The following is a 12459-nucleotide window of genomic DNA, read 5'->3' as shown; positions in this document are numbered from 1 at the left end:
TATGCCCTATATTTGACATTCGAAATAGTAGTACTTTTAATAGATATAATCAGATTGTATTTTTTAACTGGTGGCCTTATGTGCTTTTAATCAATTAATACGGACTTCAATAATAAAACTCTTCTGCTGCAACAGATGCTTCCTTGGGAAAATTTGCCCATACTACGGAACCAGGAAATTTACCGCATGCCTTCGGTCAGTAGCATCTCTGCAGTTCTTGATAATGGCAACAAACGTAAGGAACAAGTGGGAAAGAATTTGATGCCCTTTCCTAATATAGATCCTCTGGATGCTTTTTACTTAGTAAATCCAGATGGTGATCTCGGTGGCACTCAGATTGAATTTGAGAATTATTTTAGAGAACAAAACCTTGAGGTAATGCATTTCTTTAAATTGATAAGAGCTATTAAGAGTCTTACATTGGATAATATATGGTCTGAACATGTGTTTATATAAGTGGGGGTGTAGTCCTCACTCTACCAACTAGTTTTGTAGGGTTGAGTTAAGCCCAATCACATTTCTTAACATGGTATCAGAGTCTCGTTTAAGATCCGGTGGACCACCTTCCGCTATCGGGTCACCCACCATTTATTTCCACGCTTCAGTTGTCTAGTCGTGAGCGTGAGGGGGTGTGTTAAGAGTCTCACATTGGATAATATATGGTGAACATGTGTTTATAAGTGGGGACAGTCCTCACTCTACCAACCAATTTTGTAGGGTTGAGTTAGGTCCAACTACATTTCTTAACAAGAGCTAAGAAGAATATTTATGTCTGTTTGTATTCCTGCTAGTTGTTTTATCCACAGGTCCAGTGAATATTTACGTCTTCTTTTCCTATCATGTTACTTTACAGGGAAAGGCGGGTTCTAAGCCAACTGTCGAAGAATTGGCTTTTGCTCTAGAAAATCACGATCTGTTTATGTATTTTGGACATGGAAGTGGTAAAGCTTAAAATAAAACATCTAAATAATACCTAATACATATATTATATTGTCATTCCATCCGATTTAACTTGTATCTGTCTTCGCAGGAGAACAGTACCTTCCCAGGCGGAAGATTCAGAAACTCCAACAGTGCGGTGCTACACTTCTGATGGGGTGCAGCAGTGGCTCCCTGACCTTACATGGGAGCTATGCACCGCAAGGTGTTCCCCTGTCATATCTGTTGGCCGGTTCTCCATCCATTGTTGGCAATCTGTGGGAGGTAACAGACAAGGATATAGATCGGTTTGGCAAAGCTATGTTTAATGCCTGGTTGAAAGAAAGATCAGAAGTTTCAATGCAATGCTTGCAGTGCAACTTAGAATCAGAAGAATTTGAGGCCATGAATCTGAAGGGCGGCAAGGGTAGAGGAAAGAAAAAAGTTCCAAAGAAAAAATCAAGAGAGTTGTTGCAGAGTGATTCGCCTAAGAACAACTGTAGCCACAGACCCAAAATTGGAGCTTTCATGGGCCAGGCGCGTAATGTTTGCAAGCTTCCCTTCTTAACAGGTGCATCTCCTATATGCTATGGTGTTCCTACTGGAATTTGGAAGAAAAAAGATATTTAGCCTTACCAACCCAACAAGAGGTGACCTCCACAACCACTATTGGTGTTTAATTGCATTAAAGGAGGTCATCTACGTTCTTTCCCACTCCCCACTTCGCCAAGTCAACTCATAAAATAAGAACCCTACAATACGAACTTCTAACTGTCAGTTCAATTTATTTATTCTTGAACCCTGAAGATGGGGCATACAAACAGGGATTCTAGGGAGTTTGGATATTTTAGTTTACACTGCTAATTGAGCCTTGCATTGGCTGTTCATTATTTGATTAAATGACATTTTTGTAAATATGTAACTCTAAGCTTTCTTGTTAGAAACACATAAGCTAGTTCCACCTTGGGACGAAAACCCCGTCCCAAATGGAGGGGTATTCAATAGTAATTGTATTGAAATTGAAATCTTACATATCTCATTCAATATAAGTTTTATTTTGTAAACATCATGTCAATAATACCAGTCCAACTGCAATGCATAATTAAGTTAAATCTATTTTTCATATCAATTGTGTTCATTACTTTTTTATTGTTCTAAACATTTCTTTTCAAACTCGTTATTTTATATGGACTAAATTGAAATTTTTTATTTGATTTTACTAATTAATTATCTAGTTAGATTTGCTGAAAAAATTAGTTGAAGTAGGGTAGAGGCAGGGTGACTCGCGTGTTAAATTAAAACAATGAGGTAGAATGAGCGGAATTATAGATAACTTATTCAAGGATAATGTTAATTTGTTTTCTAAAGGTACATGATAAGAATTAAATAGAGAAATTTTATGACATTTTTGTCATAAATCATGTAATGATTTTATCGAAACTATATAGTTAATTATTTTATTATTTTTTTAAGACAAATTTTTGATTTGTGGATTTCTTTAATATGTGTCTTTTAAGTAAAGTTAACATTATTCTTTATTAAAAAAGAAACACGGATAAAATACATATAATATATATTAGAAAAGGTAAAAATATACTATTATATTGTAGATAAAAAGATAAGAAGATTTATTTTTAATTACTAACTCCTTTTTTTTTATAAGAGATAATTTACTTTTTATGTTCATTGAATAATTAATATATCTAGCCTATAAACTGATCAAATACATTGATTATTCAATGAATCTAAAAAATAAATTATCTCTAACATAAAAGAACGGATGTAGTATTAATAAAATGAATGATGAATTTACTCACAAATACTACTCTATAATTGTTTATAACAAGAAGAAAAAAAGTAATATTTCACACTTATTAAAAAAAATTAAATTTTTGCGTCTTTTTTAAAGTATGTTTTATGGGAAAGATGAAAAAAAAGAATTGATCGGTTGTTGTTTATGGAAAAAATAGAGAAAAATCAAGTTAAATGTAATTTACATTTAATTTTACCTTGAAAAAGATGTATCGTTTAGAAAATATGCTTAAGTGAAATAAAGTTTGTCGTTTTTTTTCTTATACTCGTTTGATATATTTAAGTATGTTATATGCTCTGATCGAGGATTTCACTAGTGTTTTCAATGTGCATGATTAGTTTGGTATCGTGATAGTATTTCACTGTTGAATTCCAACATTCATTTGATGTAGTTAAGCATATTATAGTTTGCATGATTAGTTTGGTGTCGTGATAGTATTTGACTGTTCATTTACAACATGCTTAAGTGACAAAAGAAGCTAATTAGACTCATGACTCGAAAACAAAAGTTGATCATAAGAAGACTTTGAACGATGAAGTTGTATGTTGAGCCGACAATAATGGATAAGGACAAAAATATACAAAGTAAGAATAAAAGATGTCAAATATGTGAAGTTGCAATATCATACTATAGCCTAAAAAGAGAATATGTCTTATTCTTGGAGTTATAAAAAAAACTTACATTATAGGTGACTTGGAGGAATTTGGAGAAAATCTAAGAAAGAGACAAATTAGAGGCATGTTGTATTTTTATGCAACATGTTTAAACCTAGGTCTAATCTTCTTAATATTAAATTAAGGTAGTACTTAGTAAATGGATCTCAAAAATTAATATGGTCAAATAACATTAGCTAAGTCAATCTCATTATCATCTACTTCAAAGTAATGTTATTTGACCTAGTCAAATAATTATTATAGAAAACAACAACATACAAAATGCTGATGATGATGTGGAAAACAACAACGTACAAAATGAAGAAAATGATGTGGAAAATAACATTCATGTCAACATTGAATCTGAATTTGGTATCATAATTTCTCTTTTAATATTTTTAAATTTATTCTTTTTAATCAATATAATTAATATGTTAGTTTTCTCATATGTACAGATTCAGAAGTAATCACACAGAGAAGGATGTTGTCGAATTCTGAGAGAAGGATTATATATGAGGCTTTATTAGAGAAAAGTGTTGATGGGAAATTAAAAAAAGGGGTGGCCAAATGAGTGTCTTCTCTATTTTCAGTTAATATACGCACAGTACAACGTATTTGAAAACTTGCTGAGAAAAAAGGAGTGCATGCTGATGTGACTCATAAAAAGGTAGGAAATTGCGGACGCAAAAGAGTCCATATAAACCTTAATCTAGTGCGTGACATTCCCTTAAAGCAAAGAACCTATATTCGATCTCTTTCTCACGCATTAGAAGTAAGTACAAGCACATTGATAAGATCTTTAAAGTTGAGAGAAATAAGAAGACATTCAAATGCTATCAAACCTTATTTAACAGAAGAAAATAAGAGAGCTAGATTACAGTTTTGCATTGATATGCTAGATAGTGATAGCATACATAATAATGATCCCGGTTTTAAAGGAATGTATAACATTGTTCACATTGACGAAAAATGGTTTTATATGAAAGAAAAGTCAAGAAATTTTTATTTGGTACAGGATGAAGAAGATCCCATTCGTACTTGTAAAAGTAAAACTTTTATACCAAAAGTTATGTTTCTAGTTGCCATAGCTAGGCCAAGATTTAATTTGCAACAAAACGTAACATTCAGCGGATTAATTGGTGTATATCCTTTTGTCATACAAGATCCCGCTAGAAGATCTAGTGTAAATAGACCTGCAGGTACACTTGAGACCAAAGCAATGACGTCAATTACTAAAGATGTTATGAGAACATTTTTGATTCAAAAAGTGTTACCCGCTATTAAAGAAAAATGGCCAAGAGAAGAAATCGGTCATCCGATATTCATTCAGCAAGATAACACAAGAACACACATTCATTGTGAAGATGAAGAATTTCGTCTAGCAGCCACACAAGATGGATTTGACATTCGATTAATGTGTCAACCTCCAAATTCACCTGATTTAAATGTTTTAGATCTTGGTTTTTTCAGTTCAATACAAGCCTTACAACATAGAGAGTCTCCTAATTCTATTGATGAACTTGTGAGTGCAGTTGATAAGTCTTTTCAAGAATTTGAAGTTACCAAATCAAATCATATATTTTTAACACTTCAATCATGTATGATTGAAATTATGAAAGCAAGAGGTTCCCACAACTATAAAATTCCACATATGAAGAAAAAAATGTTGGAAGCTAGAAATCAATTGTCAACACGGTTAAAATGTGATAACAAATTGGTGCGAGATGTTATGTGATATTTAGATATTGTTGCTGATGATTAACCATTTTAAAATTTCTCTATTTGTAATGGTTTATTCAGAAAAAAAAAGTAAGTAAAGGGTTATGTTCATTCCTTATAAAATTGCTTTATAATGGGATATTTTAAACCAAAGAGTAAATTATTACATACTTCTAATTCACTTGATTAACTAAAACAATGCAATAAAGACTTACAGAAATGTAACTATAGTAAATAAGGATTTTAAAAATCTCTTCAAATGAAAATAATCATTTCAAATCAAAGATAATTATAACAATAGTATTAAATTTTAATAAAATTTTGAAAGATAAATCTTGCGTAACTTCTTCCATTCTTCTTTGCGTTCTGCTTCATCTGAAGTTTCATCTTCCTCGTCTGGAAATTTGTTTAAATCTATCAATCCATTATCCAGAAGGATATTTAAATCAATGGGATCTTCTTCGTCTTGTTCATCCTCGGAGTCTTGTATGATTTCTTGAAAAATTGGATCTTTATCATTTTCTTTATCGGTAACCTTATCAGAAACTATAGAATCTTCTACTATTTCTATCGATGGATTTTTGGGATATTCCATTGCCAATTTTTTTAAGGATTTTTTTGTTATGATAGGAAGAAGGATTAAAAAATTCAGGATATATAAAACTTGAGAATTCACATTGAGGAGAGATATTTCTGAGTTTTAATTGGGAGTTAGAATATTCTTAAGAGAGCGAAATTTTGAAAAAATCACAAATTAATATACAGTTGTATGAGAGGAAGACTTTTTCTATAAAAAGTTGGACTAATGCATTGAAAAACAATATTCATAATGTCACTCTGCATTGGAATACAAGGTTCACTGAATTATGAAAATTATAGAAAAAAGAGATGAATTAGGGGTATTTTAGGAAGAGAAAAATTAATTCTACATAGAAATTACAAAACGACTTATATTTTGGCATTTTTTTTTTCAAAACGACATATAATTAAAAACGGAGGGAGTAACATTTTATTTTCCTTATTGCATTAGCTAAACTCGTTAAATTGAGTATCCATTTTAATGATGTTGATGCTAGTTGATTCATTTATCTTCTTTTCTCTTTTGACTCTTGATATGGTTTATATATAATTTTTCATGTTACAATAAATTCTTTCTTCTTTAAAGCATCCATAAAGCAAATTTTAGTGGCTTTGATGTCTACACGTATATCTAGCTTGGTGTGATAGAACATATATTTGAATGGAATGTTCACTACATGAGCATCTAACATTTATGCGATCAAAAAGACACATAAATAACCAAAAGCTCGCACAAATTGCGTTTTATGGTATCACATAAAAATACATCGCTACCCTTGATTTGTTTGTATCCCAACAACCTTTTATTTTTAATTCTCACATTTTTTGTTATATGATACCGACATAGTGTTAAGTGCCCAGAATATGGTGATTAAACATATTTAGATTGAACACTTATTGACTTGTAATGCAAGTATCTAGCATCAAAACCCCTTTTGTTAAAAAGAATTAACTTGGAGCATGATATCAAGAATTATACGTGTGTTTCTCTTGATTTGTTTCAGTTGTGTAGGATTATTGAATAAACATAAAGTTTGGACAACTAAGCAAATAAAGATTGTCCTGCAAACTTCGTTAAGCTAACAAATAGCAAACTCACCATAACATCTCGCTAAGCGAGCATTAGCGAGCAGCAAGCGAGAAGAGGCAGTGGGTTTTTCAAAGTCCAAAATCAGCATTTCGCTTAGAGAGGCCTAGCAAAACACAAGCAAACTGAGGCAGAAAGTTTGAGAATCAAAATTCATCAGTTTTGCTAAGCGAGTAGTAACGAGGTTCAAGCGAAGAGAAACAGAATGTTTTCAGAATCAAAATTTAGCATTTTTGCTTAGCGAGGAGGAAGCGAGAAAGCTCGCTTAGCGAGCCTTATTTCGCTACGCAAAGGCAAATGGCTTAGCAAATGAGGTCTGAAATTTCTTAAGGGAGAAGTAAGACATTTTGCTAAAGTTGGGTATTAGTTCGTTAAGAAAAAAATAGCAGGGAACCATTGCTATAAATATATGCAAAAACATGACATTTATGATTTTGTTTTTGTAACATCATTAATATAGTGATAAGGGAGATAGTAAGAGAGAGAGATCCAAGGATACAAGCTGGATACACATCAATTGTTGGAAAATCATTGTTGATACTCATTTATCTCTATTCGTCCATTTTGTATCAAGTTATCATGATGATGGATAGCTAATTCTTCTCTCTTGTTGGGATTGAAAGTAATCCAACGTAACCGCATGTACGTTTATTGATTACAGTAATATATATAATATCTTTATCCATGCTTATCAATGTTATCTTCGTTTTATTGTTAAAATTCATAAATTGGAATTGTTAATGATAAATACAGACTGAATCTTGATCTAAGATAACAATCTATTCAAACTTTAATTTCTAGACATAGACTTAAGGGTTAAAGTATTCACTTAAAGGATCGAATCTTAATGTTGTTTGATTGTTTGATAGATTGAGAAATCATCGATTAAACAATCTGGTAGATATCTTATCAGGTGTTTAGACATAAATATTGTTATGAGCGATCTGTGAAGAGAATCATGAATATTTAGATTATGTATAAGCAATCGATAAACTGCATGCGCAATCGGTGGATGAAATCAATCCCAACAATCTATCATATCTCTGAACTCTATCTATTCCATTACCGTTTTTACTTTAAAGTAATTTTATGATCAAAACAATTTTCCAATTATCGACTTAAAACATATTAATTATTGAACGCCAGTGATATCGCAGCAATCCCTATGGATACAATATAAAATACTTGCTTTTGATTACTGAAAATCAAAATGGCGCAGTTGGCGGGGACTTACATTTAGATATTACAAGCATTGTGACAATTTTTATCGTTTTAAGCAATTTTGCACTTGTTATTATTGTATATACATATATTTTGTTGCTCACCGGTGTTGGCTAGGTTTTTGAAATTTGTTTATGCAAGGTAGAACACCAAAAGAACAATTGCTTTTTGATTCATAGATTGAAAGAACCATGACACGCAACAACAACAAAACCAGAAAGAGAAAGTTACTAGCCAAACAAAGAAATCAACATGAGGGGACTTTTACTTCGGTTTCTTCAACATCTCCTCTACTAGAGAACGGTATGGACGAAGTCATCGACAACAACAAGAATGGAACTCGAGCTTCTGAGATGAAAATTAGATTGCTTCAAATCATTTATGTGAATCCGTTTGCGGGACTTTATCATGAAGATCCATATACTAATCTTACCAAGTTTTATGAACTTGTCGGTACACTTGGTGCATTTGAAGTTGAGGAGGAAGTTCTGTTTATGATATTATTTCCTCATTCTCTAATTGGAAAAGCTAAAGATTGGTATCACGACCAACCGGTTCAAGTTATGACCGACTGGAATGCACTGGGGAAAATTTTGTAAACAGGTTTTTTCCACACAACAAGTTCATGGAGGCCAAGACAACAATTTTTGTATCTTCTCAAGGTTCTAATGAAACAATTTGTGAAGCATGGGGGCGGTACAAGTCCATGCCGCGGAAATGTCCCAAACCATAGGCTCGATGATCTCGGTCAGATTCATATTTTCCGTAACGGTATTTAACCATAACCAAAGCTTTTGTTAGGTGCGCTTGCATGAGGTTCTTGAATGTCACAGAGTGCATAAGACGCAATAACCATCATTGATCAAATGGCACTCAACGACCATTAGGTGCATGCCTTCACAGAAAAAAGTCGGGATACTTGAATTAGGAACAAATGATGCAACCTTGGCTCAAAATAAGTTACTTACTTAGACCATGGAAGAACTCACTAAGCAGTTATCAAAACTTCCACAACAGCTAAAGGAGATGCATAAGGTACTGTCATACCCCAATTTTGTCCGGCCATTTGTGGTTTACCCATGAGATCTCTTTGTTTCAAAGGCCCATTTGCATAAGAGTGTTCATGATCTAAAATGTGGTTTGAATCTTTTTACATTACTAATCCAAAACCTATTTTCTTATTAGTAAGTATTAAGAGCCATATTATTATTTCTATGATCACTATTTATTAGTCCATTTACACACCCCAAATATTTATGCCAAGTTCTAAATCCTTCATAGGTTCCTAAATTAAATTTGCATTTTTTTTGAGACATGTATATGTTGGTTTTAAATTAAAGCATCATATTTAGAATTGTGTTGTTTTTAAATTAAATCATTATATTTGGTTTCTTTGTACCTAAGTTAGATTGTGTTGTTTTTTAAATTAAATCACTATATTTGGTTTCTTTGTACCTAAGTTGAAAGTGTGTTGTTTTTAAAAGTTGAAATTTGCATTGACACGCCTCATTTTAAATTTCTGGTCATAGTTAGATTTTGATTAAATGATAATATGCTAGAAACAATTTTTGGTTGGATGTTCATGGTGGCCCAAGTAGGTTGCCAATTAAAATAAGAGGACAAAGTTCAAAATGATTTAATTGATTAGCAAGTTCCTAATTGAAATATTAAAATAAAGTTTAAATGTTTGAAAAGAGATTAATTACATAAATGCTTTTTGGTCTAGGATATTACAAATAAATTTCAAAGTTGACACAATTATCCAAAGGGTCCAAAGTTACATCTTGATGACTAAAATTGAAAAATTAAAAGCTGCTGAAAATCCAGTAATTTGGAAATAGAACTCTCAAAAGCCAGCGCCCAAGACCGTCGTCTAGGCCAAAGCGCCTTAAAATCCAACCCCCTCCTTAATAGGGTTGGCGCAGACTTCACCCTTCAATAGGGGTCACTTCATTCCTGTAACCTGCAAAGAGAAAAAAACAGCTTAATTAAAAAGCACTTTTCAGAAGCACTTAAGGAACTGAAAAATAACTAAATAAATTACTTGGTTCAAAACTTTACCCAGAAGACGAACATGAATATCCAAAAAGCATGTCAAAAATTGGTCTAAAACAAGAACAGATCAACGCAAATGGAATCCCACGAAATCAGGGGTGGATGAAATCCCCCAACGGATTGATCCTAACGGCTAAAACAGCTCACCAAATCTAAGAGTATTCTCCTATAAATAGAGGAGGACGGGAATTGAGAAAGGGAGCCTATCATTACGCTGCAGAAAACGCTCACCCCTCACCAACCCTAAAGCTCATTTTTCATTAACCGCTCAAACTCATCATCAGAAAATAATTACATTACCTTCGAGTTTGTCGCCGGAATCACGTCGGAATCTCTCCGAGTAGGTAGTCTTGAGTTTCTTTTTACCCTTTTAAATTTGTCTTGATGTAGAGCTCTTCTCGTTGACCCTTTTTCCTTTGGTAATTTCTTGAGACTCCGTCGATATTGGGTTTAATTTCGTTTTGTGTAAGTTAGGTTTTCTGTGTTAGGGCTTCCGATATGGGGTTTTGGTTGGGATTTTGGTGTTTTTGTGGCCGAATTCGTAATCACGAGCCCGAATGAAGGGGAGTTAGTATTTGAGATTTAGGTTTTTGAGTGGTGGTTCGCCGGAGAAGAAGGTGGCGCCGCCGCCGTTGGCCGGCAACTACCGTCTTCTCCGGTAGGTTGCAATCGGAGGTGTTTAGAAGTTGCAGAGCTTGTGTTTGCTCTAAGAGGAAGAGAGAGGTTCGTTTTGGAGAATGAGGGTTGTAAGACCCCAATTTTGACCCTAAGATCCCTCATGGCATCATAACATTGCATTTGCATTGCCTCAAGGATCTTTAGCATCTTGGTTCCCTTTGCCTTTGGGTGGGACTCCTTGTGATTGGTTTGAGATCACCAAGCATGCTTGAATTATACATCATTGTTTCTCTTACTTTTGTTTACTAACCAAAAACACAAAAATGTGTCACTAATGTCATACGGTGAACTGGCTTTAATGTGTTTTTAATCGCAATGTCGCGGTTAGCAAGAGTCGCCACCGACTTTTCTTTTATCCAATAAGGAAAGGTGGAAAAGAACAGGAAAGACCTTAATTTAGATTCTTAGGTTCGGGAGGTACTTTATACAAAGGGAAGGTATTAGCACCCTTTGTATCCATGGTTATCCATGGGCTCTTAATTGCTCAATCATTTATGTTTTCTAGTTTGAAAAAGGTGGTTGAGAAAGGTGTGAAAAATGTTTTGCAAAATGAGAATTTAACTTTGTAATGATTCTTGCATGAATGTATACAAAGTGGTTATCTCGTTTTAATTTAGAAAATAGTTTAGAAAAATATAACTCGGCAATGATCCTAGTGCGGATGTATGCTAAGTGGTGATTTTCCAAAAAGATGTTTGAAAGGTGTGAGGTGAAAAGTATATTTTTTTGTTATGAGTGAGCAATTAAGGTTATACCTGTCCGAGGTCTTTCCGGGCGTTTCCTATCCTTATGAGGGTAAAACTGTCCTTACTATTGAGAAGTAAGTAGTTTTATCCTTGGGATGTAGAAGGGTCATCGTAGGGTCATCGATTGGTCATTGAAGGCAACAGTTGTGAGGATACCTTAGCATTCGAAGGGACTATCATCATTTAACCGTAGGCTACACCGAAGGGTCATCGAGGGACAAAGTCGTATTTCCGAAGGCAACATCCGAGGGACTATGATGATTTAACCGAAGGGTCTTTGCTAAGGATATCCCACATTCGCGGGGCATGACCGTAATATTGTAATCGGGGGGGTAATAAAGAGAGGTCCGATATCATTTATTTAAAGTCCATGTTTTACGTTCATTAGGTAATTATGGTGATACCGCATTAAATCGATACATTAAAATCAACACATTAAGGATCACTACATTAAGATTAATTGGGCCATCAATATGAATCTTCACATTAAAGTGAAATAATTTAGAATCCATCTCCATGAAGGCTTCCCATGCATAAAGCGGAGTACCTAGCCAACTATTTCTTCGGAAGAATGTTAGCCTTTACACCATGAACACACGGATTAAAGCATCGAGGTAAAATACAATTGGAAATTGCACCATAAGATAAATATAACAGCCAGGAATTTAAGCCAAATAATGCAGAATCATCATTAGGTAAACATAAAATGGGCAACAAAGAGACAAAGCAGCCCCTGTCCCGTTCGCCTCTGCTTCGCCTAGCGAAGGCTCAGCGAAGGCTCGCTGCAGGCTCGCCTAGCGATGAGCTAGCGAGCAGCCACGGGTTTGGAATTTGAGAACATTATGACCTCAACCTGCAGCATGGCTTATGGCATCCAACACATAATTATATGGTTCAGTTTCACAATATTCGAGCACATTTAAATTCTCATGCAAAACTTCAAAATGTTTATGAATTCAATTATAATATCCTCCACAAATTAAGAACATG

The 12459-nt window shown here is 33.8% G+C and overlaps 2 protein-coding genes across 2 annotated transcripts in view; both read left to right on the top strand.

The window, feature by feature from the left end:
* The window catches only part of LOC127085273 (separase), a 28896-nt gene extending 26914 nt beyond the window's left edge, over window positions 1–1982 (top strand). The window contains exons 25-27 of the mRNA XM_051025807.1: window positions 136–375; window positions 854–941; window positions 1031–1982. Of these exons, the coding sequence (XP_050881764.1) occupies window positions 136–375; window positions 854–941; window positions 1031–1548 (846 nt within the window). The 3' untranslated portion in view covers window positions 1549–1982. The remainder of the gene's footprint in view (window positions 1–135; window positions 376–853; window positions 942–1030) is intronic.
* A 2294-nt stretch (window positions 1983–4276) lies between these two features.
* Window positions 4277–5119, top strand: LOC127115312 (uncharacterized). The gene has a single exon (XM_051046892.1). The coding sequence runs from the start codon at window positions 4277–4279 to the stop codon at window positions 5117–5119; it is 843 nt and encodes a 280-aa protein (XP_050902849.1).
* The last annotated feature ends 7340 nt before the right edge of the window (window positions 5120–12459 follow it).

Source organism: Lathyrus oleraceus, chromosome 1, assembly GCF_024323335.1.
Source record: "Lathyrus oleraceus cultivar Zhongwan6 chromosome 1, CAAS_Psat_ZW6_1.0, whole genome shotgun sequence".
In the NCBI taxonomy this organism is placed as follows: domain Eukaryota; kingdom Viridiplantae; phylum Streptophyta; class Magnoliopsida; order Fabales; family Fabaceae; genus Lathyrus; species Lathyrus oleraceus.
This window is presented reverse-complemented; position numbering and strand designations above follow the sequence as displayed.